The sequence below is a fragment of the Aspergillus glaucus genome, assembly GCF_001890805.1.
Source record: "Aspergillus glaucus CBS 516.65 unplaced genomic scaffold ASPGLscaffold_1, whole genome shotgun sequence".
In the NCBI taxonomy this organism is placed as follows: domain Eukaryota; kingdom Fungi; phylum Ascomycota; class Eurotiomycetes; order Eurotiales; family Aspergillaceae; genus Aspergillus; species Aspergillus glaucus.
The window spans coordinates 784494-808574 of record NW_019170453.1 but is presented as its reverse complement, the minus strand read 5'-3'; the positions used below and the strand labels follow the sequence as shown (position 1 = coordinate 808574).

Sequence of the window (24081 nt, the reverse complement as noted above, 5' to 3'; positions counted from 1 at the left end):
TTGGCATAGTATCGTTCTGGGGAAACCGCTCGATCTTTCCTTCACAACTTGTCAAGTGCTGGGGTTTTCTCGGACGGGAACAGTATGAAGCACTATTTGATCACATCATACTAGATATGTCTTTTGGCGTACACATGCTGGGACCAAATGCTTTCATTCCTGAGCGTGTTCATCCCTTAATTGAGGGTTATGGCATACTTTCTCTGAAATCGATCAATATGGTCTAGTGATAAGGTGTAGAGAGTTGGTTCCCGTGGAGATATTCTCGCTATCAAACTCGCTTCTTCTAAACCACCTATGTGGTTCGGTTCTTTCGGTTCTTCAACAAACCCAGCATCAAGCTGGACACCTCTATTAATCAATTGGCTTCGGTATAATCGGTTTCCTAAGGCAAAATGAGGTCACGTAACCAACAAGCATACACGAATTGTTCTGGCATGCGTAACTAGGATTTCGATCCATCTAAGGGCTTGAGTCTTAATTGAAAACAACGTTTGCTAATGAATTGAATCCCAGCGACTGAGATCTATGAGCATTCTGAAATAGTATTTAAGACAACAGCCTTGCAAGAATTATATCTTGCGCAAGGTCTTTAAAATTGCGCTTTATATCTTTTCGCAAACAACCCGCATCGGTACTCTATTGAGGCCTCCCGATGTATCAATGCCCAAGTTATTTGCACATTCGAGGCATAGAGTTCAGAGAAAACAGGAAATACAGCGGCCTGCGTGATGAATTATACATGACGAGGCGTTTGCGCTTTCTTCAATGATGCGTTATACTGGTTCCTAAATCCAATCAGCTTGAACGAACGTAACTATCCACAAAGGTGATCACGGGCGTCCCCGTCCGCTGAGGGCACCCATTACCCTGCTGCAGAGTATTGCTCTCAGTTAGAATGTATCAGTCATCGCGGATACAAGGCAAGCTTTCACTCGATTTATGGAGAGCCATTCGGCCTGACAGAGCCGCAGGACCTTTGAAGAAGCATGAGTGACCAACACACTTGACTATCGAGTGATTCGGTCTGCGTGATTTTTAATAATCCAGCATCATGCTTTGTATTTCTCGGCTGATTACTACTATGTTCATAGTTTCTGTGTTCCTAATATGTTCTCTGTGTACATTATCATTTGTATGTCAACTTCAAAATCAAAACAACATGAACAGTGTCAACGCTTCATCAAGGGGGGTATATAAGGAGAGTAGGTATCAATTAACGAGGTAAGCAAAAGAAAAACACTAAAGCAGACCATTGACCAGAGCATCACGCTTAGCTCTAGTCAATGACGATACGAGAGAGTTGCCTGAAAGGCAGGGTGCCGTCAGTGGCTCATGAATCATGAACCATGTGGCGGTTGGGTTTGGGCGCCAGGGGGAGGCGGGAAATAAGTCTGAGCATGAGCCTGTACCTGTCCCTCATTCCCGTTTCCGGTAGGCTGTTGTTGTTGTTGTTGTTGTTGCTGCTCCTGCTCCTGCTCCAACGAACCAGGTGTCGGAGTCGACGTAACAGCCACAGCCGGCTGAATAGTATCAAAATCCGACTTCGCAAACCCCACACCCTGTCCTTGCCCACCATTCACATTATTATCCGAATACGCAACCCCAGGCCCATATCCATACCCACCATACCCCCAAACAGCCGGCGACATGACCGGCGCTTGTGCGGGATATTGTCCCCAAGCACCCGGACCCGGCGAGGCAAGAGCCATGGTATTCCACTGCTCATGGAACTCCCTCTCCTCGCGCGCCTTCGACTTCTTGCGACGGTGGCGGATGCAGAAGAAACAGCAGACGCTGAGTGCGCAGACTAGTACGATAAATCCGACGATGGGAACGGCGATGACCAGGGGGAGGTTTACTCCTGAGCCGTCTTTCGGGGGATCGGTTAGGGATACTGTATGTTCTGGGAGGGGTTTTTGGGTGAAGATCTCGCTGGGGCTGATGGGGAATGCTTCGCCGTCTGATGTGCGGAAGTGGCAGTTGTAGCGGATGGCTTCGATGACTTTTTTTTTTTTTTTCCCCGGGTGTTAGCCACTGTATACGTGAATGTATGGGTGAAGTGAACGTACAGTTACCTAGATAAATCTGGTTGGCTGTCAGGTTGTAGCACTCATGGCACTGAGTAGCGACGACATCCGTAAATGCTGACGAGCCGCACCATTCGAAGAATCCATAGGCACTTGGGTTCTGTATATTCTGATCGAGAGCCGGTTGCAGCGACGAACAGGTCACTACACACGGCGACGAGATATTGGCCACCTGATGAGGGTATCCATAAAGGCACGAAGTGAAGGCATAGCGAAGATTATCTAGACGAGCATATTGGTCAGCATGCACCATAACAAACCATACTATGAGGCCGACATACGAAGTCCCCAAGTCACGTCCGATTCCCCCGAAATTGTATCGAAGAAGTCACTGCGCAATTGACAGTCGACGCATTCCTGGAAATGCGTTCCTTTCAAGGTACTGTTGTATTGTCGATCTAAGCAAACAATCTCCGATGAGGTGGTGTTGGTTGAATCGCGATTGCAGACACTTGCGCAAGGTGAGCCTTTTGTTGTTCTCAGACCGAGAACCACGGAAGTAAGCTGGCTGAATACAAGTAGGATCGCCAGTGCCAGCTGAATCATGGGCCTTGGGCCGCGGCCCAAGAAGCCGAGCATCGTCCTCGAGATTAAAAATGCAGACACAAACAGAGGAAATCAACTGCTTCTGGGTTGGATTGGATGGTCTTCTTAACGCCCGTGATCACAGCCAAGGAGAGACAGACGCCGTGCGATACGAGAACGTTCGCATTGAAATATTAAAATGTTCAAAGTTGGTAATGAGAAGCGCCCAAGAAGTAAGTACTTCTCTCGCGGGAAAAGAGGATTCTCGCTGTTTCACTTAAACAACAGAAAAAGCTTGGGCATCTTGGTACATTGTACTCCTCACGAGGTGATAAAAGAAATGAACGTCTTTGAGAGTGGGCATTTCAGACCATGGCTCTGCAGCGCATTCGTCACTGTCGAATCAAACACACGCTATGCGGCAGGGTACATCACCCCGGCGCTTAGAGAAGGCCTCCCAGACGTCCATTCAACAAAGGCAAACCCACATTGCAGGCCGAATGAGGATCGGCAAGCAGCCACTGGGCGATTCGATCCGGACCATCTTTGGCAAAGTGGATGTGATGGACGTGATGGACGAACAAGCAAAGGCCTGACTGTGATAGTGATTCGGAATGTAGCTGCGAGCATCTCATTCGCCGATCTGCGACGGAGAACCCCCTCTTTGCTCACACATCGGCAAAAGTCTCTGACAACTGATTTTTATGATCTGACAGTTAAGTCGATTGATGGTGCCGAGTATGGCCGTCTGGCACGGTCCATAATGGTTAATATCAGTTTAATATCAGTGCTGCGAACATCTGTCCTGGTCAAAGAAAGGTGTTGCTACCTTGGCGCTGGTCAATGCAGTCGGAGTTGGGATATATAATCAGGGTACGTGCTCCGTACTTATGCCGAAAATAAAAAATAAAAAAGGCGAGGCTTTTTCGCGCATTCCAAAATTTACAATCCAAAATTGTAAGAGTTATTAAATGTTAAATCAGACTGCTCATGGTCCAAAGTCCAAATGCCTACCAGCGTATAATCTTCATAGTATCAAGCGTCATAAAGGGCATAAAATAACCAAAATATCTAGAATCTGCCAAAAAGAAGAAAGAAATATGTAGAAAGAAAAGAAATAAAATTGTCATCGAAGATATTACCCAAACGTTCATCCATACAACTCATCGTACGACGGGACAAGCTCCGGTCCTCTAGCCGCTTCAAGCTTCAAAGGCTTTGAATGACGCGTATGCTTGGCTTCTGGATATGGAGGATGACGGTGTCCATATCCTATCCGAGAATTTTCAGTTGATGCCGTTGGAGCGGAAGAAGTGAAGCTCGCATGCCTCGAACTTGTCGTCCTTGGTATGAAAGGGCTGGGCTCTATCGTGCTTTGGTGGCTGTTGCGCCGCATGCGAGATGTGACTGACAAAGGTGGTGATTTGGATGCTCGAGTGTAGTCTGTTTCTTCCGTGCCCACGGTCAGGTATCGCCCGGTTCGTTCTCCGCCGTCTCTTCCTTCATCATCTGACGATATGTCATCGCTACTGGCATCATCCCAGGCGTTGTAACCGTTTTTTAGCATGTCGATACCAAGGCCTGTTGCTGGTGATTGTTTGTGTGACGTTCGGGGCCGGCTTCGTATGTTGGCGTTATAGTGGCCTGTCGGCATCGAATCCACTGAAACGGCACTCGACGGACTTGGCTTCGTTGCTCCGTGGGATGAGGTACTGCACCGTCCGAGCGAATTCATAGAGCTAGGTCGTTGCCCTTGCTCTGATGGGCTTCCCGCTTGTGTGTTGACAGTGGAACCCGATGGCTGAAAGCCTTGACTCCAAGACCCCTCGTTGGGGGAGGAGATGGAGACATCACCCCATCGTGAGTCTAGCTCGCTAGAAAGCTTGCGCTTTCCTCGAATTTTCCGAAAGATGGTTGCCATGATGTTCGACAGATCGACTATGCACTGAGCCTATGAGTCAAACTCGAACATCTTACAATAAGGATAACTACAAAAGAGAGATCCTACCTGATGAGGGTTGTAACGTTTGCAGTCCACCAGAGTCTCGGGTCGGAGAAGAATTAAAGATTCAGATTATGAAATGTAGATGAAGAGAAGAAGAAAATGAACCGGCCCTTTGGCAGCATTGGATGGGGTTATATCAGACCCGGCTGAGGCGCACACGGAATTACAGCCCACCTGCATATTCTCTTTTATGATGTGAAGAAAGAACAAAGAGAGGGGGACAAATTTCCTCAATCGTCGCCCGGCGCGGAATTTGGGCCTCTCTCGCGCTATCGAAAACGCGTTCACGACCCGACAGTTTGGGACCACCGGCCCTTTCCACTTTAGCGGGAGACGATCTCTCGAGAGATTACGAGAGAGCCAACGGGGAATTCTTGCGCAATGGTCAGCCGTCAAGGGTGAGCAGGGTCCCGAAGTCATCATAGGAAAAGGTACATATGTACCTCGCCCGTTCCCTCGACTGCGGCGGCTGATAATGGGCGACCGACAATGAGCACGAGAGGGGTAAGTATTCCGGGCGCTTTGGTAGATAGAGAAATTGCGGCGCAGTCAACCAGCATGTCAACTTGTTTTCCCGCCGGGATGCTGCAGTCGTACAGATATGCAAGCATTTGTCCAGTGGCTTGGCAAGGCGCTTGCATTATAGCGCTCCAGGACTGTTATTGATTGATCTATTTGTCGTCTGAGGAGGGAATGTGGCGAATTATTCAGTCTCACTATGGGTCCTTTAATGTAACCGTGATAAGCAACTGTTGGAATGGTTAGAATTTTGTGCCATCTCGTTGGCTAGAAGATGAACCTGTACAATTGAAGAACCAATGGTCAGCGCAGATTCGAGAGACAGGAAAGAGTTATGCATCTTAACTACCCGACATTAACCGGAAACGGAAAAAGCAGGGCCCACCCCTGTCAAAAATTAATCAAGATCCCTGACAATAGCGAGGAGGGAAAGGATGGAGGGAAATAAGAGCATATGAGTGGGAGAGCGGAAGAAACACGGTTGATCGACCGGCTGTCGGCCATCCACAGAGCTTACCTACGCGCCGGTTGTGAGCTAACCGGTAGCTGCAGAAATTAATATGAAAGCGAATTAATCCCGGAGCAAGTATTTGTAAGAGGTGGGCGCCGGATCACCGTGCCGAGGTCGTATATGCAAAAAGCTGTTAACTATTGTCTTCGGCACATCCTATGCGGCCCGACATCCGTAGTCATTCAGGTGGATTGCAGATACGGGGAGGTCAAGATATTTCACCTCAACTCTAGCGTCGTTGAAAGTACAGAGTTTTGTCTCAGCTATCCGTGGTTTTGATGGTATTACCGAGCTGGTGCTCCTGGCATAAACCCCAGACTGTCAACGTCGGCCCGGAACGGCGATTGTCATCTGATATCGCATCGTCTGGTCGAGACCCTTCATAGCGTAGTCCACATAGCACTTCGAATCATACCGAGATAACGTCATGAACGGTGTATCGACTAGCGTTTCTCGGCGGGTCCAGCTTGTTCTGAGCGTCGGGGCCTATGCTGGTCAAACTTATGCCCATTTGCTGTCAATCGGTGTGTTAGTACGAATTCAGGTCATCTGCGTCAAGTACAATAGAGTGCTTACCGGGTCATTGTATGTCTGTGACCATATGTTCGTCGACACCCATTCATGTTCATAGACAAAAAAAATTCAATCCTTGAAGCAGTTTATTGTAGCTCCATGCCCACTCAACATGATATCCAGAAACATGGCAATATTGTGTTGGAGTATGGAAAGGACTCTTGGTTGACGGGGTGAGAAGAATAAGGACAAGTGAAGGAAGAGAACAAGTCGATCATGTGACTGTGGTCTTTCTACACAATCGACAGAACTTGTTCTTTCATTCATATTGACAACTGTTCCTGCTTTTACCAAAGAGTAGAAAAGAAGCGACCCAAACTCCATGCCATAAAAAAAAAATATCCCAAACGCCCTCATACCCAGCTACCCAAAATTCGTTATCAACCTCGACAGCACTGGCTTTGGCTTTCGAGGAGGCCTTGTCCCATTACTACCAACTGGAGCAGACGAAGGATTCGACGCTGTCACTCTAGTCCCAGACCATTGACCCCCGATGTGCGATGCTGGCACACTTTGAATGGTATGTCGATGACCTTGAAACGGTACTATTAGCTGTGAAGACCTCTGTCCGTACATGGTGTCGCCGGACAAATAGTGCAGGTGACCGCTGTTTATCGTGGGGGTCGAGGTAGGACGGAACGGTTGTTGTTGCCGTTGCTGATATCTCGAGGGGTCGTATACTGGTATTGACGGGGCGTCGTACGCCGGTGGTTGCTCTTCTATGTCTCTGCTGGTGTGACATTGATACGAAGATGGAACGGATAGAGACGCTGGGCGCGCAGGAGTAGGAACAGGAACAGGAGGAAGGAGAGGAGAAGGAGAGGGTTTTCGTGAAGACCTCGAGCTATTGCTTGTGTCGCTGCTATCGTATGCCGGTGGAGGAGCGTGAAGGGCCAGCAAGGCTTTTTCACGTTGTCGGATTTGATCCCACCTGTGCTTCTTGATAAGGAAGAAGAGGATCCCTGCCGTGACTGTATAGGAATCAATTGGTCAGCATGGGTATGTACAATTTATATCCTATGGACATGCTCGGGCTGACTCACTCGCAATAACAGCGACCCCTCCTACGACGGCCCCGATGATGGCTTGCTTCTCGGGTGAGAGGCTATCAGGTTCACTGGAGTCCCCCGAAACGCCATTAATGTCGTCTACCGAACCGTCCGGGGATCTAGCCTGGAGCAACTTGCCCTCATGCCGAGCTATAAGCATGATGTACTAATCTGACAGGTAGAGAAACAGACACAAGAAACAAAGCTGACAGGCAACCCCCAGACCAAGAAAAACACAAAAGACAAAACCGACGGACAAATCCCATTCAAATAACCCCTCCTCCACTCAGGAACAGAAGATCGCTATACCCTCTCACCGTCCCGTTTCAGCGCGTGTTATTTTGAGAATAAGGGTAAACAAATTCAGCTGCCACAATTAAAGGCGGCTCTCCCCAAAATAGCAACCTCCAACTGAGATTTTGCGGGTTTCATCTATTGATTGGCTGTGAGAGGCCGCTGCTGAGATTCCGTTCGACCCAGGCGCTTCGGGAAGCGTATCAGTGCGCGCGGGTGGGCGCTTTTCTCCACGTCGGAGAAAGAATCAATTGGGCCACGTCGGACTGTGTTCGAGTTAGTTTCTGAAACTCCTGTTGGAATTGATGTATCCAATTTTGCTGGAGATCTTAGATTTTGATGCGATTGACGTGCCTTAGGCACTGGTAGCCCTAATCGAATTGCGGCATGTTGTCTGCTTTTCTACCGAAAATGGATACCAACAGGCGGCCTGAATTGATCTAACATTTTATCGCAAGTATTAATTCGACGTATTACTCCGCAAATGGCCGGTACAACGCCATCCCCTTCTCGGTGCTAAAGTCCAGCGCAACTCCCTGACCAACAAAATAAACAAATCCTTCCTTCATGTCAATACTCTTCCCAGGAGCATTCATCTTCCCAGATCCCTTGGTTACGATCATCAAACTTGGCCCCAAAATGGACTTATGCGTCTCCGACTCGCCCGGCCCCAGACACGTCAACAGGACACTAAACTCACTGAACGGCGGCGCATAAACCTCTGTCTTACCATTGATACCCTTGTCGCTCTTCTTCCGCGGTAAGATAGCTGCTTCTCGCGAATGGGGTTTGAAATTCAATGCCTGTGTGAACAACTCCACGTTATCACGATCCGCGCGAGGACAGAATCCCGTGTTCAACACATTGTCCGACCGCGCCATGCACTCGACAATGTCGCCCGAAAGATAGGCATGAATACTGTCCGCGGGTACACAGACCGAATCACCGGGTCCCAGTGTCAAATAGTTCATCAGAATAGCCGCTACCAGGTTCCCATTGTCGGTGTCGCCGTACTGCCGGGACAAACGGTCCAAAATGCTGGGGATATATTTGTCTTCCCCGAAGTTGGCTTCAGGGACAGTTCGAAGTTCCTTGATTGTCTGGGCGACGGTGTCTGGTTCCAGGGTGAGTAGATTCTGGCAGATCTCCCGCAAGTATTCGGTATCGGTCTTGCTGTCTTGAGGTGGTAAGAATTTCTCGAGGGGCTTCAATTTCATCTGGTTTTCAATAACCCAGGCGGGCTTGAAGCCGGCAAACAGCTCAAAATTGGACAGTGCGATTGCAATCTCGGGCTTGTGGTTGGGATCGCCGAACTTCTTGGGATCCTTTTCGTGGAGCTTCTTGGCGAGGTTTAGGTCGGGGTGGATTTGGAGGGGGAGCGCCTTGCTGAAGGAGAGGATCTAGATCGGTTAGACAAGTCACATTGATGTAAAAATGAAGTGCTGCTTACCTTTGGCAAAAACGGAATCTCCGGTCCAAATCGATCCAACACGGACTTGCCCACGAGTTGCTGGTTCTTCTTGAGATAGTCTGAGAGCAACTCGCCGGTTGCGAGGACGTAGGACGGATTGGTTGGATATGTTCCCATCCACATCTGCAAAATGAGCTTCCAATCGTTCCATGTTGTCTTGGTTTCAGCTCACCTCTGAATAGGTCTTCGAATCATCAATCTGACCGTTCCCGGGCGTCTGCGACCACAACTTCGCGGCCACTCCTTCTTTTCCTGGCTTTCCCCATCCATCGTTCTATAGAAAATTAGCATCAATAAAGAAGAGAGGAGACTGCGCGAGCATACCTTAACGCCACATCTAAGTTGAACCACGGCGTCCGCCATTGTCGTTATATCCAAGTAGTTTAATTATATCCGAGCAGTCGACAGAGAAATTCAGCAAATCTAACATATAAATCGCAGATTGAATTAGAGAAAAAGCTATATAGGAGCCCAGACTAAGAAATATGAACATTCTATCAAGCATGCGCTACCAATGCCGTCATAACCCCATCGCACCGGATATGGAAATCTGGAGATAGACACCGATAATGAAATATTGGCATCTTGTCGTGATTACATACTGAGGAATGCCGTTCCAGGCCAATCGGAAAAGACAAGCTGGAATAATCCAGATTGAAAGATATGTTTTGGCTGTGACGTCATTGGCTTAGTCGACGTCAGGACTTGTAAGTAGCTGAGAAAGCATGATAGAGGGCAGATATCTGGTCTCTAGTAGAAATAGAATGGAAGTTCTATGACCCGGGGGTCATTTCCTGGTTTCCTGGAGCGTTTTGTTTAGCAAGGTTGATATGTATACCCCAGGGGTAGATTCAGCATCAATGTGCTACTCTACAATTGACCATGACGGACTCCATAGATAGATAATCGTATTGCATTCAATTACACTAAGCCCAACTCCAATCCCAATCCCAATCCCAATTAATAACCATAACGCCAAACCAAAATCAAAACATCCTACCCTAAAGCGTCAACCAAACCCCAACACCAGAACCAGAAACCCAATAATCATCAACCATACATATCCTCAGGATCCGGAACCATAACCGTAGTCAATCGCCTTGTTGAATACCTCTTCTTCCTCTCCTCCGACACTGACAGCCCATTGCTCTGTCTGTGCCCGTGCCCTTGTCCCGAGATCGTAGAAGAACCCATGGGAAATACCCTACTCGCCCTATCTCTCTGTCCCCGATGAAGTTCAACCTCATCATCAACACCGACACCATAGCGTAGGGGGCTCCCGCTCCGAGAAAGATGGGCATATCCATAGCCATACGAGCTAGAGCTAGAGCTAGAAGCAGAGCCAGAACCAGAGCTAACTGACTGACTGCGCTCAGGCTCTTCGAAATACTGCGGACTAGTGGGGATATACCGGAATCGGGACTCGCGTTTGTGTGCTGTGTCAGCGACTTCGGTGGAGTAGTCTTGTTTAATCGGTTTGTAGGCGAATTCCGTTCTGTCGATGCCGCGGGGGCGTTGTTGTTGCTTTTGTTGTCCGCCTGGAGACTTTGTCCGTGATAAATGCATTGATAAGCGTCGGGGGTTTAATGTGCTCATTCGTCGTGACGATGTGTTATGTTCTGTCCTGAGGGCTTCTTCATCTTCTTCGTCATCCTCATAGTGTTGGGCCGGCGAGATTGATGCTCGACGGAGCCCATCGGGGACATATCCAGGTCCGTAGCCTAGTCGTCGTTGTGCGGGTTTATGCGGGTTATCGTATTGGCACCATGATCCTTCTGTTGGTGCAGTGATGGATACATCGCCCCATCTGGCGTGGAGGGGTTTATGGGAGTCGTGTTTGCGGAAGCGGTTTAGAGGGTTGGGGACGATGCTTGCCATTGTGGTGATTTTGTTGGACAAGGTCGTCAATCATAAACGGTATGAATCAAAATAGTAGTGAAGTGATAACACACTCAGTCAAGAAGCGTAGGGTCAAGCAAGTACTTGCCCAGAAACGGGATTATTCCATTTCAATAAGACAAGAAGATACAAGAAACAAACCCATGAACCGTGCGGACGATATATGGTATAAAAGCTTGTCAAGTCTTATCATCTCAACCGCCATAAAACGAAGATCATCCTGTTTCTTTTTATTCCTCAAAACCCTGAAACACCCCTCAGCCAGAACCCTGCATTGCTCGAGAGCCCATTGTTGCCAATACCTGTAACGGTCATTCGCCAGATGAGCACTAATTTACCGCTGATGCAGCAAGCACTGCCAATTTTAGCAATTAGCGGGCAATTCAAATTATGCGATTGCTATATTAAGTGACATTAAACGCTAATGCAATGTAACAAAGCCGGTGTGTTATTTGCATTAATTAGTGCTCATTCGGGGTGTTGGCCAATCAGAGGGGGTTTTGGTGCTTGTACGCGCCGGGGTTGACAGGGTTTTGACACGGGGTTTTTTCTGGTGTTGATATTTTTGTTTTTTTTGTTGCTATGAATATTTTTGCATAAGAGCAGGGATGAGAGTCAGGTTGGTTCTATTCTGGTGAGTCATGGTGCGGGGTTGTGTTGTTGGTGTTGGTGTTGTTGTATAGGATAGTACTGCGGCATGTCAATGCAAATTGTACTTTTGTAGAGCAAACATATCTCGAATATTGTGATTGCTTCTTATCAACACAAGACAACAGTAAACAATCATAGAATTGCCCAAGATGTATGTAATAACCACTCAAATCATACCATACCAATTCTTGCCCAAGCGCCATGCCATCTTTCGTGGCTATCATGCTGTGCCCAGGACCAAACGCCGAAACGAGCACAATCATCATATCTTCTAAACGCCAATTTATCCCATGCGCCATCTGTTCTGTGTGGGCTGCCAAGCGTGTCAAGCAATGGCCAAGATGCAGTCTAATCGAACGCGCCGCCAACGCGCCGCCAATGCGCCGTCTGTAGCTTATTCAATCAAAGCGAAACGAGATTATACCCAAATGGGAAAGACATCAGTAAAGACTATTCTACCGCAACGAATCGAAGTAGCCGTCGCTGGTCTTGGGTGTCATTTTCAGCAGGCCGCGTAGAGGTGACATAGGATTAGGCCATGAATGTGCCTGTGAGGATGTGGGTTCATCTGAGTGAACGGATTGCCATGAAGAAGAGCTGCTAGAAGATCGTCGAGAGCGAGGTCGAATATGCTGGCTGGAGCTAACAGACGCAGTGCCGGATAATGCCCCCCAAGACGCGCGACGGCTTGGAGGATTAGGTCGCCTGCTGCTAGTTCGCGATATAGATGGACCATCACCAGATCTTGCTAGAGTAGTCTCGTGAATGTCGTCCCAATCTTGTATGGCAGATTCCGAATGAGTGGTCCGGGCACGAACGGGTTGTTCGAAAGACACAACACTTTGGGACCTCTTCAACCGACGACTCGACGAATTGCATCGGACTCGCTTGGTCGGTTCGACTTCGTGGCTAAAGGAGTTTCGCCTTGGGTGGTGGTGTACGTTTCCGTGGTCTCCGCTACTATCAAAGGGATCTGTTGAATGCCGGGTAAGCTTCCTCATGTCGAGAGGGTTATTGCTTAGTGCGACCCTTGCGCGCATCTTCTGGACTGCTGAATCGAGGGCCAGTTCAATCGCAACGTGGTTCCTGACGCGCCCCATTTTGGGCCAGGCCGCTCGCTCCCCATTTATGCATGACTGGAGCATGAATTCGGTTGTCGGGTTAGTGAGCGCTCGCCGGATGTCTGAGTACTGTATTTCCGGGTATATGGTGATGTCGCCAAAATACTTTTGGTTCATGATGGAGGCGATCTTGGTCAACGAAGTGGGAAACACGCCCAAGTCCGACAAGACAGCCATGCGATGAAGAACCTCCTCTTTGGCAAGGTTTGTTATGGTATGCAACCATCCAGGGGACGATTTCGAGTCGGGGCCCGTATAATCATTAGGCCCCTCATCCTTGGGAAGAAAAGGGACCACATGTGGATTTACTTGCGACACGATAAAGTGGTTGACATTGAATGTCTCCGACAAGCGGGTCATGGGCAAATCGCCGTCCACAGAGCCGTCAATATATTGTTTGTGAAGATCATTCCAAGGCACAGGTTCTTCGGTAATGGGATCCTTGGCCATGAGAACAAACGGTCTAAAGACAAGAGGAACGGAACAGGATACAGCCCTAGAGAAAGGTCAGTTGCGAAGAGATGAATGAAGGGACAACCACCTACACAGCCGACCAAATGAGCACATTAGGCGCAGTTAAATAGTTCATCAATCGTGGCAGTTCGTAGACCCCGGCGCTAGAGACGCAAATATTAAGTATTCTCCGTGTCCTGTTGTAAGCCTCTTGGAATGTAATATCCCCTAGCCAGTTTCTCATGACCTTGGCCAAATGGGAGATGTCCAAAAACGAGCCGTATTTCAAGAACCGTGCCGTCTTCTGCAAGATATTCTCTTCATTTGCTTGCTCGTTGAACACGTTGAAGTCACCGTACGCATATGTATCCAAGAGGATTGGTAGCTCATCATCCGTACGTGTGCAGAACACAGCGCAGATAATACTCCCAGCTGACGCTCCCGAAATAATGCGTGGTAGCAAGTTCTTCTCCCACAGGACCTTGAGTACCCCAATATGGTTCATTCCAAAGGTAGCTCCACCCGAGAAAAGCAAGGCACTTCTGCCAAAGGCCTGCCTTGTCGCCAGTAGCTGGTCGAGTATGTATTTGAGTTCCGCTTCGTCACGGTTCTGTTCCGAAAGATTCACCAAAGCATCTATCGTGTCGACAGTAGTGGTAATGTACCGGTCGATCAAATCCTTGGTACCAACGTGCGAGTGTCTGTATAGAGAGGCGTTGCTCATGCCACCCAAGTCACGGTTCAACGAGGTGCGAATCAGAAACAACATTCGGCCCACATCGCAACTGATCCGGGCGTCTTCAAGCTGGTTCAACCGTTCTTGAACCTGATCGGGGTTGTAATCGGAGCATTCAAAGGTCTTCTTCCAAGCGTTATGGTCCTCCAGCTCGTCTAGTTCGTAGGCGCAATCTCTCCATTCGTCGTACGACATAGCCTGCATATCGCAACTTGGTTAGAACAGATCCTCCGTGAAACGCCCAATAGAAAAACGTGGCTATAAACGTACATTGCGCATCTTCAGGTATATCACCTGCTTGCGATTTTCCCGGTCCATTCGGTCCTTCCGTTCTTCTTTTGAGAGGCCATCTCGATATGCGTTGAAGCTATCCTCAACCCATCCCAGCGGATTTATTATAATCGACGACAATAACAGATTCGAGCTTGATCCAAGACGACTGCTGACGGATGGTCCTGAGCATGCGAGAGAGTCCTTGTCGTTTCTATGGCGTTCCGAACAGCCTACCCCGGGGTCACGAAGGTATGACATGATAGGTGTTTATGAGTCTGTATCAAGGTCATGCCTATTAACTCGAGATAAGCAATGAGTCACACTTTGTAGGGGTTTCAAGCGAATATATATTCAAGTAAAGACAAATAGCATGTGAAGAGGGTCATAGATAAGTCGAGGTCGAGGCCAAGGCAAATACCAAAGTCACGAGGACAGCGGCGATCGACGAATTCTTTTTGCGGGGGAGAATATCCGGGGATGAACCAAACCAAATTACTAGATTACTAACAAGACTATACACGGCTAAATTGGATTAATTACAATCTCACTGTTGCATGCAATGAAACAGTGTCATCCACTGGCCATGGGAATCCTCAGCACAGATGATCTCAGACTCGATCACTCGGTCTTATCTGTCGGCATATCATTATTCAGCAGATGACCAGGTCTGAGCGCAGGGCGGGCAGAGGATGACTGTGCATTGTCCACCAGACAGTATTGAAGCTTTTTCTGCTGTCAGATGCAGGCACAGATCAAATACTGTCTCAAGGCGCATTTCTAGGGAAGGCTGTCCTGCTAATTCCTAGAAGGAATTGCGTCCATAGGCCCGGGGAGAGTTCATCAGACACAACTGTCAGGTCAATTCCCGCCTGTTTGCAAGTTTCTTTCAAATCTGCTTCTTCTTGGAGATAATCTTCTTCTTCCAAATCCCAGACACGGATAACGATTTGCTTCAAGTGTGGCAAAAAGAACGGCCAGTCGGGCAGCAGTTGACGAACACAACCGAGAGAAGACGGCCCTCGTCATCCCAGAAATTGTGCCCCGTTACCCCTGAAAAGTCCCATTGCAGGCACAGTTGCTGTACGGTACTAGGTAGGACTGTGCGGATATCAACCGCCGTCGCTGGATCTGTGCCCAAGAGCATAGTAATGGGCACTTCCACAGACCGGAGCCTAGGGACTTGCAGGAGAAAATGTCTAAAGGGCTCCCTCAGTTTGGCGTCATCCTCATCAAAATAGTATTCTCCACGACTGGCTAGGTAGTATTCAAAATAAAACGAAAGCACCTCGATCGTCCTGCTAACAGAATGTAGACCTTGGAGAACAGCAGCTCCATTACGTAGGGGACAACTCTTTCCCCAAAGATGCGCCAGGCCCAAGTGAAGCGTCCTGAGATTTGGGGTCTGAGACAGAAGACCTGGGATTTCTTTTTCCTTGATCGTTGATCTGGTGAGGACTAATATGTGGAGTCGGTCAAGATGAAGCGGCTGTGGGGCTGGCACCACCTCTTGAAGGCTCTGGGTCCAGAGTCCTAGGGACTTTACCGATGGAAGACGGAACCACGTCATGAACTGATTCGGATCGCAGCTCGGGTAACCGTCTGTTTTGTCGATCTGCGAGAAATGTGATATATACTCGCCCTCAGGAACATTAGTGCCATAGTCAACTGTTTCCGGGTCGTTAAACTTGGATAGTAATCCTTCTGGCGCCGAGAAGAGAGCATGCTTCAGCATTAACCCCGGATACCCGGACCTCCAGACAAACGTATAGTCAAGACGGAGAGACTGGAGATTATGCATCTGAGACAACAAGATCGTGGCAAACGCATAAGCATCCCCATCGGCCAAAGCCTGGTGCCATTTGGACGCGTCTGGAAATTCAGCCTTGTCCACAATGGCTTGAGCGCGTTGGATAACATCTGTATAATCGGCCTTCTCCTGACTCCAGTCTGCATTGAGTTCCGAAACTGTCCATTCCCCCATCTGGTCCGAAGACAGCCAGCTTACATGCCGCACATATAGCAATCGCTCTGGACGCTGCCAAGCCGCCCGCAAAAGCTGCAGAATCCGCCGAATGGGCACGTTGTCCCATTCCCACGAGATGCTGCGATAAAGCAGCGGTTCTGCGGATGCATTCAGCTCTACAGATGTACGAGAGACTGATATTAGATCGCGCACTGGAAGAAGGTCCAGGATGTTCCTCCAGCAGTTACTGGGTAACCGATTTAGCACGCTATCAACCTTGAGGTCCATTGCCTCGTGTTTAGAGATGACCGACATCAGCCCCCCCGCCTACTGGTTCCTTAGTCAGCCCCGTATACCACAGGCCAATCTTTTACCCAATGCGTGCAAGCCCATTTAGAGTATTGCTTGAGGGTACAATATACAGACAGGTGGCTCTGAAGAAATAGCTAACAAGGTCCAGCTACATTCATATATCTTTTCCAAGGAGCGGAAGAAGCATAGAGGTTCACGATTGATCAACCTGCCTATCACAAGTTATCAGAAATCCGGCTCAGCCAATCTCTCAAAACACTTCTAGCCCGCAATTCGACGCCGTCCTCTCGCCAGAAATGCCCAGCGCCATCAACCTCGTGAGACTCAAGCCTGCTTCCCGCAACCTTAGCTATCCCATTCGACCAATTCTGTAATTTGCTTGCTGGCGTGAAAGTGTCCTCATTTCCGTAGATGACAAGCGTGTCGTGTGCAGACAGTTGATCAGCTGGCTTCGGGCAAGGAATATGCTTTCCAGGCGCAGCTGTCCCCATCCGAACTTCTATGGAAAAGGTGCCGAACAATGTCAGGAATGAACTAATCGGTGGTAGGATGGGGGATATAAGAAGATAAGAAATCGTTTTTTGAGGTGCTGTTTTAGACGCTTCCTGTGACGATGCTCGAACTTGCATGGTAAGACGTCCGTTTGTCGAAGTAGCCATTTCCTTTGCCGTTTGACAAATCGCACTCATCGCACTATCATTGGGAGCGTTTTCGAAGAGGCCCGCGACGACTTCAATGCTAGGGAGGTGCGAAGCAATCATCGATCCATAAGAATAGCCCCCGAGGATAATATGGATATCGCCTTCTGTCACAAGGGAACCCAGATAATGCAGCATAAACCCGTAGAAAGACACATAATCCGCCAATTCAGGCCTTGCTGTCCAGCTAGTTCTTCCTTCTGAGCCCCCAGCTCCTCTATAGAAGTAACATTAGCTTCTTTCTCATATATATTTTCCTGTCTGGTGTTGAAGTCAAGCATACCGGAAATTAAATGTGCCCACAACATATCCAGACCGGAGAAGCTCCCCGCCAACAAAGCTCACCACTGGATCATCGTAGCAGCCTCCCAGAGGAGCATAAGGGTGAGCTACAATCATCCCTTGTTTTCTCCAACGTGATCGTGATGCATTATCTGGTTGCTGGAGTTCGCGGGGGAGATAGATGCGGCAGTCGAGCTGGATGCCGTCATGGACGGAGGGGATGGTGAAGGTGGAATTGGGAGAGGGGAGATACATTTCAGCGTCCTTTATGCTTCGTCTTTGATTTTTCTTCTAGTGACATGACGAAGACTATTCGTGGCACCGCTGGCTTTGTGTAGTTGGTGAAGTTGTAGAAGAGTGGGTGGGTTTGGGCAACAAAGCGTCTCCGTAGCAGCCGTAGCTTGGTTCTATGATAACTTATAATATACCCAACGTACTAGAAATTTGTGTAAACTCATGAGTCTCATAGTAAAATATCTACCATAATCTATATATGCGAATTGAATAACGCTTTAAACGTGACAAAAACTGCAGTACTGCTACGACTCGGGAAGTAGCCATGCGGGATCCGGTTCATCATCCTCATCAGTAGTATCATGTCGATGATCACCTGTATCCCGTAATAGATCCTCCGGAGGTTCCGGATTGTCGACCCCAAGGGGATCCGTTGGTGCATCATCGTGGTGATCATGGTTGTCAGGGTCTGATTCCTTGTTTTCGGGAGATTCTTGCACATTGAACACCTCGAGAAGCATCTCGCGCGCCTCTCGCAGCGCTTCTACTTCAGCACCAATGCAACACATAAGCAGCTTCCAATCCCGGTCCTCCGCGATTTCCAGTTGGCCTTCGACTCGCTGTGTAGTGGCCTGCAAGTCATCTATGATGGTTTGAACCCGACTATCTTCCGTTTTGCTCCCAGAGGGTCCGTCTGCCTCCAATACTTGCGACTGTGTTTGAATGGAACGACGCATTTCAGATCTCAAGCGCTTCTCAAACCCGGTGACCTCTGTGACCACTTGTTTCCATACACCACCACCCGCTTCAAGTGCTTGGATTTCCGCGTCCACCTCCGACTGTCTCTTGTGTAATCTTTCCTGTTCGGCTTTCCAGTGCTCTCGTACCATATCTAGTGTCCGGCGTTTAGGGTGCAATGAGTAGAATGTGGGCTCGTCAGCAGTGGGCGACAGAGGCTGGAGAGGAGGGTTCTGAAGGTATTTGCGAATGTTGGTTTCCACGAGGGACAGGGAAGCATTATAGGAAGACAGCTTGGAATCCACCGAGTTTTCGATTTCCGAAATCTCTTGTATAACATGCCGGTGTTTCGCTTTCATCTCGTACAACCTGGTCTCGAGTTCGCGGATCTCCGATTCTAGAGTACGGGCCTCGTCCTTCAAATCTGTGGAGCGTTGACTATCACGATTGCTGCGGATTGACGAGATTGCCTCTTCTAATCCAAACCTTTTCGAACTAAACTCGTCAATTTCAACCAGTGCATCCTTTCTTTCCCCATCGCGAAATCCCAGTAGCTCCCGCTCTTCCTCTCTGAGCTTCAGCAAGTCATATATAGACTTGAAGATCCCTTCCCGGGCAACACGTAAGCCAATCTTCTTGGGAGCAGGTTGTCTAACCGGCACCGTCACCTTCGAGTCAGACAGCGATGGAGTGTCATTCTGTTGTTGGCCCGAGAGACCAGCCAGGAGACCTTCACTTTGGGCATCAATAAGGACTTGTAGATTTCGCTCAATGTGCTTCGTTTGACGATCAATATAGAGAAGGGGATCTTGATGGTGTGAAGAGGCTCGGATGGGCAGGGGCTTCAGATGTTTGTCCGTGTATGCGAGACTGACGGACATTCTGAGATACGTAGAATGAGGTAGTCTAAGCTTTTATTTTGGAGGTAGAAATCAGTCAGTGAAGACAGGAAGAAAATGCGGTATATTTCTATTGAGAGAGAAGTAAGAGATAAGTAGAATTGTTAGCACATGATGCTCTCAAGGCCAGCAGCGTCTAATAATCGCAAGTGGGCATGAAGTGCAGTGTTGTTCCCTCGTGGTTCCCTCGTGATCTTGTCCATTCCATCATAGATCACGTGATGTACTAGGGGTGGCTGCAGGAACCAAGAGTACCTCTCATCAGCTTGGCCCGTTGACGTGTGCCTCGCCGAACAGAGTGCGCTTTCACGATCCAGTTTACCTACGTTTATCATCCTTTGCTTCTGTTTTCCTCTTTTTTGTTCTTCTCCCTGTTCTTATCCTGTACGTATACGGTCAAATCTGTTTGTCCTGCGATTCTCGTTTGTCGATCTCGAAACTGACCTCACCAGTCTGAAAGCTCCCTCTCTCCGCTGTCGCCTCATTCACCAGCGGCAGTACAATCGACCACGATCCTTCTTCCATCCTTCTGGACTGGCCGTGACGCACGATAATCTCATCCAAGATGGTCGGACTTGCTTCGGCCGCGGGTCTCGTTGGCTTCCTGTCTGAGCCGGACGCGGAGTTGAGAGTCTTCGCCTTGAAGACTCTGGATTCCCAGATTGACCTGCTCTGGACAGAAGTCGTCGATGCCGTTCCTCAAATGTGGGTGATCATATATGAACTGGATACCAAATGGGTTTGATGGCGATGGATGCTGACCGGTTGTTATTCAGAGAGGCGCTGTACGAAGATGAAACGTTCCCGGAGCGTGAGCTTGCCGCTCTCGTTGCGGCAAAGGTTTACTACCACCTTCAGGAATACAATGAGAGTATGGTCTTTGCTCTTGGTGCAGGAAAGCTGTTCAAGCTGGACAAGGGTGGTGAGTTTGAAGAGACAATAATCGGTAAGTCCATCAAACTGTCTGAACTACATGCATAGGATATTTGGCTTACTTCGTGCTTCCCTGCGCAGCAAAATGCGTCGACACCTTCATCTCCCTTGCTGCTGCTCAACGGCCCGCCGCCGGTGACCAGCCCGCCAACTTGAACTCCGCATTCCCAACATCTGGCGAGGGAGCCAGCAGTACCGCCGCGAGCCTAACCTCTCCGATAACCCCCTTCTCTCAGTCGGCCTTGCCATCAAAATCCTTGCTCTCCCGGCAGGAGGTCCCCGGTGTCGATGATGCTCACCCTGGTGGGGAGGATGCTAGCGTCAAGAAAATCGAAACTCCGCTAGTTTTGAGACGAGGTGTCCAGGGCCAGCTGCAAGAGGTCATCGAACGTCTATTTGAGGACTGCTACCGACAAAAGCGCTATCGCCAAGTGATTGGAATTGCGGTTGAAGCAAAGAGCTTGGATGTCCTTCGGAAGACTATTGTCAGGGCCAGTGACGATGAGAAGAAGTTGAATGGCGAATCCCGGCGAAGCGAGGAGTTGTTGGAATACGTCCTGGATATCTGCATGGGAATTGTCCAGGAGCGCGGGTTCCGTAACGAGGTTTGTGTTTACAACTGCAAGTCTTGCTTGTCTCGATTTCTAACCACGAATTTCTTACTAGATTCTGAAACTTATCCTCGACCTTCTGAACGAAATTCCCGCCCCCGATTACTTCTCTATCGCGAAATGTGTCGTCTACCTTAATGAGCACTCGATGGCCTCCGATATTCTCCGTCAGTTGGTCGAAAAGGGTGATGCGCGCTCCCTTGCCGTGGCATACCAGATTTCGTTCGATCTGTACGACAATAGCACACAGGAATTCCTTAAGAAGGTTCGCCAGGAAATCGCCGAACTCGTCCCAGAAGCGGAAGAGCAGAAGACCGAGGGTGAACAGGCCGAGCCGACCGAGAATGACGCATTGCTCTCCGACCAGGGTTCATCGGAACAGAGGACATTGGGAGGAAACAGCGACAAGCTCACAGAGGAGGCTCGCGCAGCATTCAAGAATATCCTCGCCATTCTTGACGGCATCAAGTCTATTCAATTGAACCTGGAGTTCCTGTATAGGAGCAACAAGGCCGATATCGCGATCCTCAACAAGGTTCGGGATAGCTTGGAGGCCCGCAACTCCATCTTCCACACCGCTGTGACTCTTTCGAATGCGTTCATGCATGCCGGTACTACTCACGACAAGTTCTTCCGGGACAACCTTGAGTGGCTTGGAAAAGCTGTCAACTGGTCCAAGTTTACCGCAACCGCTGCGCTAGGTGTCATCCACCGTGGCAATTTGAGCCAGGGCCAAAAGCTATTGCAGCCTTATCTCCCAAGGGAACATATTGCCGGTGTTGGGGGCTCGGGCTCGGTGTATAGTCAGGGAGGATCGCTGTATGCATTTGGGTTGATCTACGCTAACCACGGTGGGATGGCGGTCGACCTCATCCGTGATCACTTCAAGAAAGCTACGGAGGAAGTTGTCCAGCACGGTGGTGCTCTGGGTCTTGGTGTTGCAGGAATGGCTACTGGCGATGAGGGTATCTACGAAGACCTTCGGAACGTCCTGTACACCGACTCCGCCCTGAACGGTGAAGCCGTCGGAGTGGCCATGGGTCTTGTCATGTTGGGAACTGGCAACATGCGGGCTCTCGAGGACATGATCCAATATGCCCATGAAACACAGCACGAGAAGATCGTCCGCGGGTGTGCTATGGGTATGGCGTTGGTCATGTACGGTCGCCAGGAAGCGGCAGATGAACTGATCAACGGACTTTTGGCCGATCCCGACCCGACTCTCCGCTACGGTGGTATCATGACCATCGCTTTGGCCTACTGTGGAAGTGGCAGCAACAAGGCTGTCCGCAGGCTTCTTCATGTCGCCGTCAGCGATGTCAACGACGATGTCCGACGTGTCGCAGTGCTGAGCTTAGGCTTCATTCTATTCAGGAAGCACCAGGGCGTGCCGCGGATGGTTGAGCTGCTCTCCGAGTCGTACAACCCTCATGTTCGTTATGGTGCGGCTATGGCGCTCGGTATCTCGTGCGCTGGTACAGGATTAGACGATGCTATTGATCTTCTCGAGCCAATGTTGAAGGACTCCACAGATTTCGTCAGACAGGGTGCTTTGATCTCCCTGGCTATGGTCTTGGTGCAACAGAACGAGGCTATGAACCCGCGTGTAAGCAGCCTCCGCAAGACTATGATGAAGATGCTTGGGGACCGGCACGAGGACGCGATGGCCAAGTTTGGTTGTGCCGTTGCTCTGGGTATCATTGATGCTGGTGGTCGGAATTGCACCATCAGCCTGCAGACCCAGACGGGCAACCTCAACATGCCCGGAATTGTTGGTGCCGCGGTATTCGTTCAATACTGGTACTGGTTCCCTCTTGCACACTTCTTGTCGCTCAGTTTGGCACCTACATCAGTGATTGGTGTGGACCAGAAGCTTGAAGTGCCCATCTTCAAGTTTCACAGCAACACGAGGCCAAGTCTGTTCGACTACCCACCTGAGCAGCAAGTGAAGGCAGAAGAGGCACCAGAGAAGGTCAAGACTGCGGTCCTGTCGACCACGGCTCAGGCCAAGCGCCGTGAGAAGCGTCGTGAGAAGCAACAGCGCCGGGAGAGCATGGACGTCGACCAAACACCTACGACACCCAAGCCATCGGAACAATTGCCGGAGAAGATGGAAACCGACGAATCCAAGGGTGAGGAGGAACCTAAGGAGGGCGAGAAGGGTGCTGGGGAGGGCCAGAAGAAGAAGGTCGAGCGGGAGAGGGTGGGCTATGAACTCGACAACATGTCGAGAGTCCTTCCTGCTCAACTCAAGTATCTCACCTTCCCTGACCCGAGATACGAGCCCGTTAAGCGCGTATGTTCTTTTCCCCGTTATTCCCCTTGTGTAAGAAATAACAATTGCTAACGATGTGTACAGCCTACTGGTGGAGTGGTCGTGGTTCTTGACAAGCAGCCCGAGGAGCCCCGCGAGACCATCGAGATGAAGGCCAGCAAGGAAGCCAAACAACCCGCTCCTCAAGCGGACTCCCTTTCGGACCGCCTGCAAGCCGCGATTGACGCTGCTGCTATGCAGACCCCTCAACGCCCAGCACGCGGTATGGAAGCTGCAGCCGGAGCCGCCGCCGCAGCGGGTGTGTTGACCGCTGTGGATGAAGATGAAGAGGGAGATGAGGATGCACCGGTCCCGAACGAGTTCCAATACGACACCGAGGGCGAGGAAGAGGAAGAGTAATGGTGATATGGGTTGGCATATGTGCTGGTTGTATTACTAGAATAATGATGGTATTTTCATGTTGAATGCAAGCAGGTATACTGCAATACATTGGTTCATTTCTCCCTATCTTCAAACCTAACTATACGAGTAACCACGGTCCGAATGGTTCACATGATACCCCTAGTCTGGTCATTCCAGTCAGTTTGTGGTAATTTATAATGCATGGTCCCTGAAGCTCTGATCATGTGCAGCTTCTCCCCAGCCTCGGTATATTCCCAATATAGTAATCATCAGCACGTGCCACCATGACGCAGTCGGCTGCTCATATCCAATCACCACTCTTGGAATGACCGAGGCCACTATTGTGCGGCGTCGAGTTGGCTGCGATCAAGGGTCGCAAAGAGACATTCATAATGAGACGCATCTAGGCATGTGATAGAGCTAAAATAGCAGATCTCACCGTCCTTATCCAGCAACTCCGAGGGTGCGTGTAACTGACTCTCTGTCCATACTCTCTTCGGCGTATTCGGTAGTTAATATCACCGCTCCTGGATCCCTTATATATGGCCACTGGTCTACCCCGGA

At 49.5% G+C, this 24081-nt stretch overlaps 10 protein-coding genes across 10 annotated transcripts; 1 reads left to right on the top strand and 9 right to left on the bottom strand.

The window, feature by feature from the left end:
- Positions 1-1340: 1340 nt before the first annotated feature.
- On the bottom strand, positions 1341-2636 carry ASPGLDRAFT_116203 (uncharacterized protein; the record flags this gene model as incomplete). Its single annotated transcript, XM_022539751.1, has 3 exons — positions 1341-2005; positions 2073-2312; positions 2372-2636. 3 exons carry the CDS (start codon positions 2634-2636, stop codon positions 1341-1343), a joined length of 1170 nt encoding a protein of 389 aa, XP_022405922.1.
- An 869-nt stretch (positions 2637-3505) lies between these two features.
- ASPGLDRAFT_221432 (uncharacterized protein) lies at positions 3506-4822 on the bottom strand. Its single transcript, XM_022543156.1, has 2 exons — positions 4624-4822; positions 3506-4553 (listed from the first exon to the last, which is right to left on the bottom strand). The coding sequence occupies exon 2, from the start codon at positions 4534-4536 to the stop codon at positions 3766-3768; it is 771 nt and encodes a 256-aa protein (XP_022405921.1). The 5' UTR covers positions 4537-4553; positions 4624-4822; the 3' UTR covers positions 3506-3765.
- A 1764-nt stretch (positions 4823-6586) lies between these two features.
- Positions 6587-7432, bottom strand: ASPGLDRAFT_30970 (uncharacterized protein; the record flags this gene model as incomplete). The annotated part of the gene is made up of 2 exons (XM_022543991.1): positions 6587-7194; positions 7267-7432. The coding sequence occupies 2 exons, from the start codon at positions 7430-7432 to the stop codon at positions 6587-6589; spliced, it is 774 nt and encodes a 257-aa protein (XP_022405920.1).
- A 607-nt stretch (positions 7433-8039) lies between these two features.
- Positions 8040-9400, bottom strand: ASPGLDRAFT_115064 (uncharacterized protein; the record flags this gene model as incomplete). Its single annotated transcript, XM_022539655.1, has 4 exons — positions 8040-8966; positions 9017-9160; positions 9210-9311; positions 9362-9400. The coding sequence occupies 4 exons, from the start codon at positions 9398-9400 to the stop codon at positions 8040-8042; spliced, it is 1212 nt and encodes a 403-aa protein (XP_022405919.1).
- A 526-nt stretch (positions 9401-9926) lies between these two features.
- Positions 9927-11313, bottom strand: ASPGLDRAFT_41219 (uncharacterized protein). The gene has a single exon (XM_022545364.1). It carries the CDS (start codon positions 10913-10915, stop codon positions 10088-10090), a length of 828 nt encoding a protein of 275 aa, XP_022405918.1. The 5' UTR covers positions 10916-11313; the 3' UTR covers positions 9927-10087.
- A 729-nt stretch (positions 11314-12042) lies between these two features.
- On the bottom strand, positions 12043-14428 carry ASPGLDRAFT_21393 (putative Patatin family phospholipase; the record flags this gene model as incomplete). The annotated part of the gene is made up of 3 exons (XM_022543089.1): positions 12043-13204; positions 13254-14095; positions 14168-14428. 3 exons carry the CDS (start codon positions 14426-14428, stop codon positions 12043-12045), a joined length of 2265 nt encoding a protein of 754 aa, XP_022405917.1.
- A 506-nt stretch (positions 14429-14934) lies between these two features.
- Positions 14935-16421, bottom strand: ASPGLDRAFT_62804 (F-box protein; the record flags this gene model as incomplete). Its single annotated transcript, XM_022548579.1, has 2 exons — positions 14935-15120; positions 15219-16421. The coding sequence occupies 2 exons, from the start codon at positions 16419-16421 to the stop codon at positions 14935-14937; spliced, it is 1389 nt and encodes a 462-aa protein (XP_022405916.1).
- A 239-nt stretch (positions 16422-16660) lies between these two features.
- ASPGLDRAFT_114834 (uncharacterized protein) lies at positions 16661-17680 on the bottom strand (the record flags this gene model as incomplete). Its single annotated transcript, XM_022539640.1, has 2 exons — positions 16661-17360; positions 17427-17680. 2 exons carry the CDS (start codon positions 17678-17680, stop codon positions 16661-16663), a joined length of 954 nt encoding a protein of 317 aa, XP_022405915.1.
- A 240-nt stretch (positions 17681-17920) lies between these two features.
- ASPGLDRAFT_78462 (uncharacterized protein) lies at positions 17921-19278 on the bottom strand (the record flags this gene model as incomplete). Its single annotated transcript, XM_022549965.1, has 1 exon — positions 17921-19278. The coding sequence occupies one exon, from the start codon at positions 19276-19278 to the stop codon at positions 17965-17967; it is 1314 nt and encodes a 437-aa protein (XP_022405914.1). The 3' UTR covers positions 17921-17964.
- Positions 19279-19590: 312 nt separating this feature from the next.
- On the top strand, positions 19591-23532 carry ASPGLDRAFT_41213 (proteasome regulatory particle base subunit RPN2). Its single transcript, XM_022545363.1, has 6 exons — positions 19591-19680; positions 19749-20001; positions 20073-20242; positions 20311-20834; positions 20896-23136; positions 23200-23532. The coding sequence occupies exons 2-6, from the start codon at positions 19862-19864 to the stop codon at positions 23512-23514; spliced, it is 3390 nt and encodes a 1129-aa protein (XP_022405913.1). The 5' UTR covers positions 19591-19680; positions 19749-19861; the 3' UTR covers positions 23515-23532.
- Positions 23533-24081: the final 549 nt, after the last annotated feature.

Bases quoted from the DNA above. Each gene is read 5' to 3' on its own strand.
- ASPGLDRAFT_221432 (XM_022543156.1), bottom strand. From the start codon at position 4,536: ATGGCAACCATCTTTCGGAAAATTCGAGGAAAGCGCAAGCTTTCTAGC.
- ASPGLDRAFT_41219 (XM_022545364.1), bottom strand. From the start codon at position 10,915: ATGGCAAGCATCGTCCCCAACCCTCTAAACCGCTTCCGCAAACACGAC.
- ASPGLDRAFT_41213 (XM_022545363.1), top strand. From the start codon at position 19,862: ATGGTCGGACTTGCTTCGGCCGCGGGTCTCGTTGGCTTCCTGTCTGAG. The intron at 20,835-20,895 runs GTTTGTGTTTAC...ATTTCTTACTAG, and splicing joins AGCGCGGGTTCCGTAACGAG to ATTCTGAAACTTATCCTCGA. The intron at 23,137-23,199 runs GTATGTTCTTTT...CGATGTGTACAG, and splicing joins GATACGAGCCCGTTAAGCGC to CCTACTGGTGGAGTGGTCGT.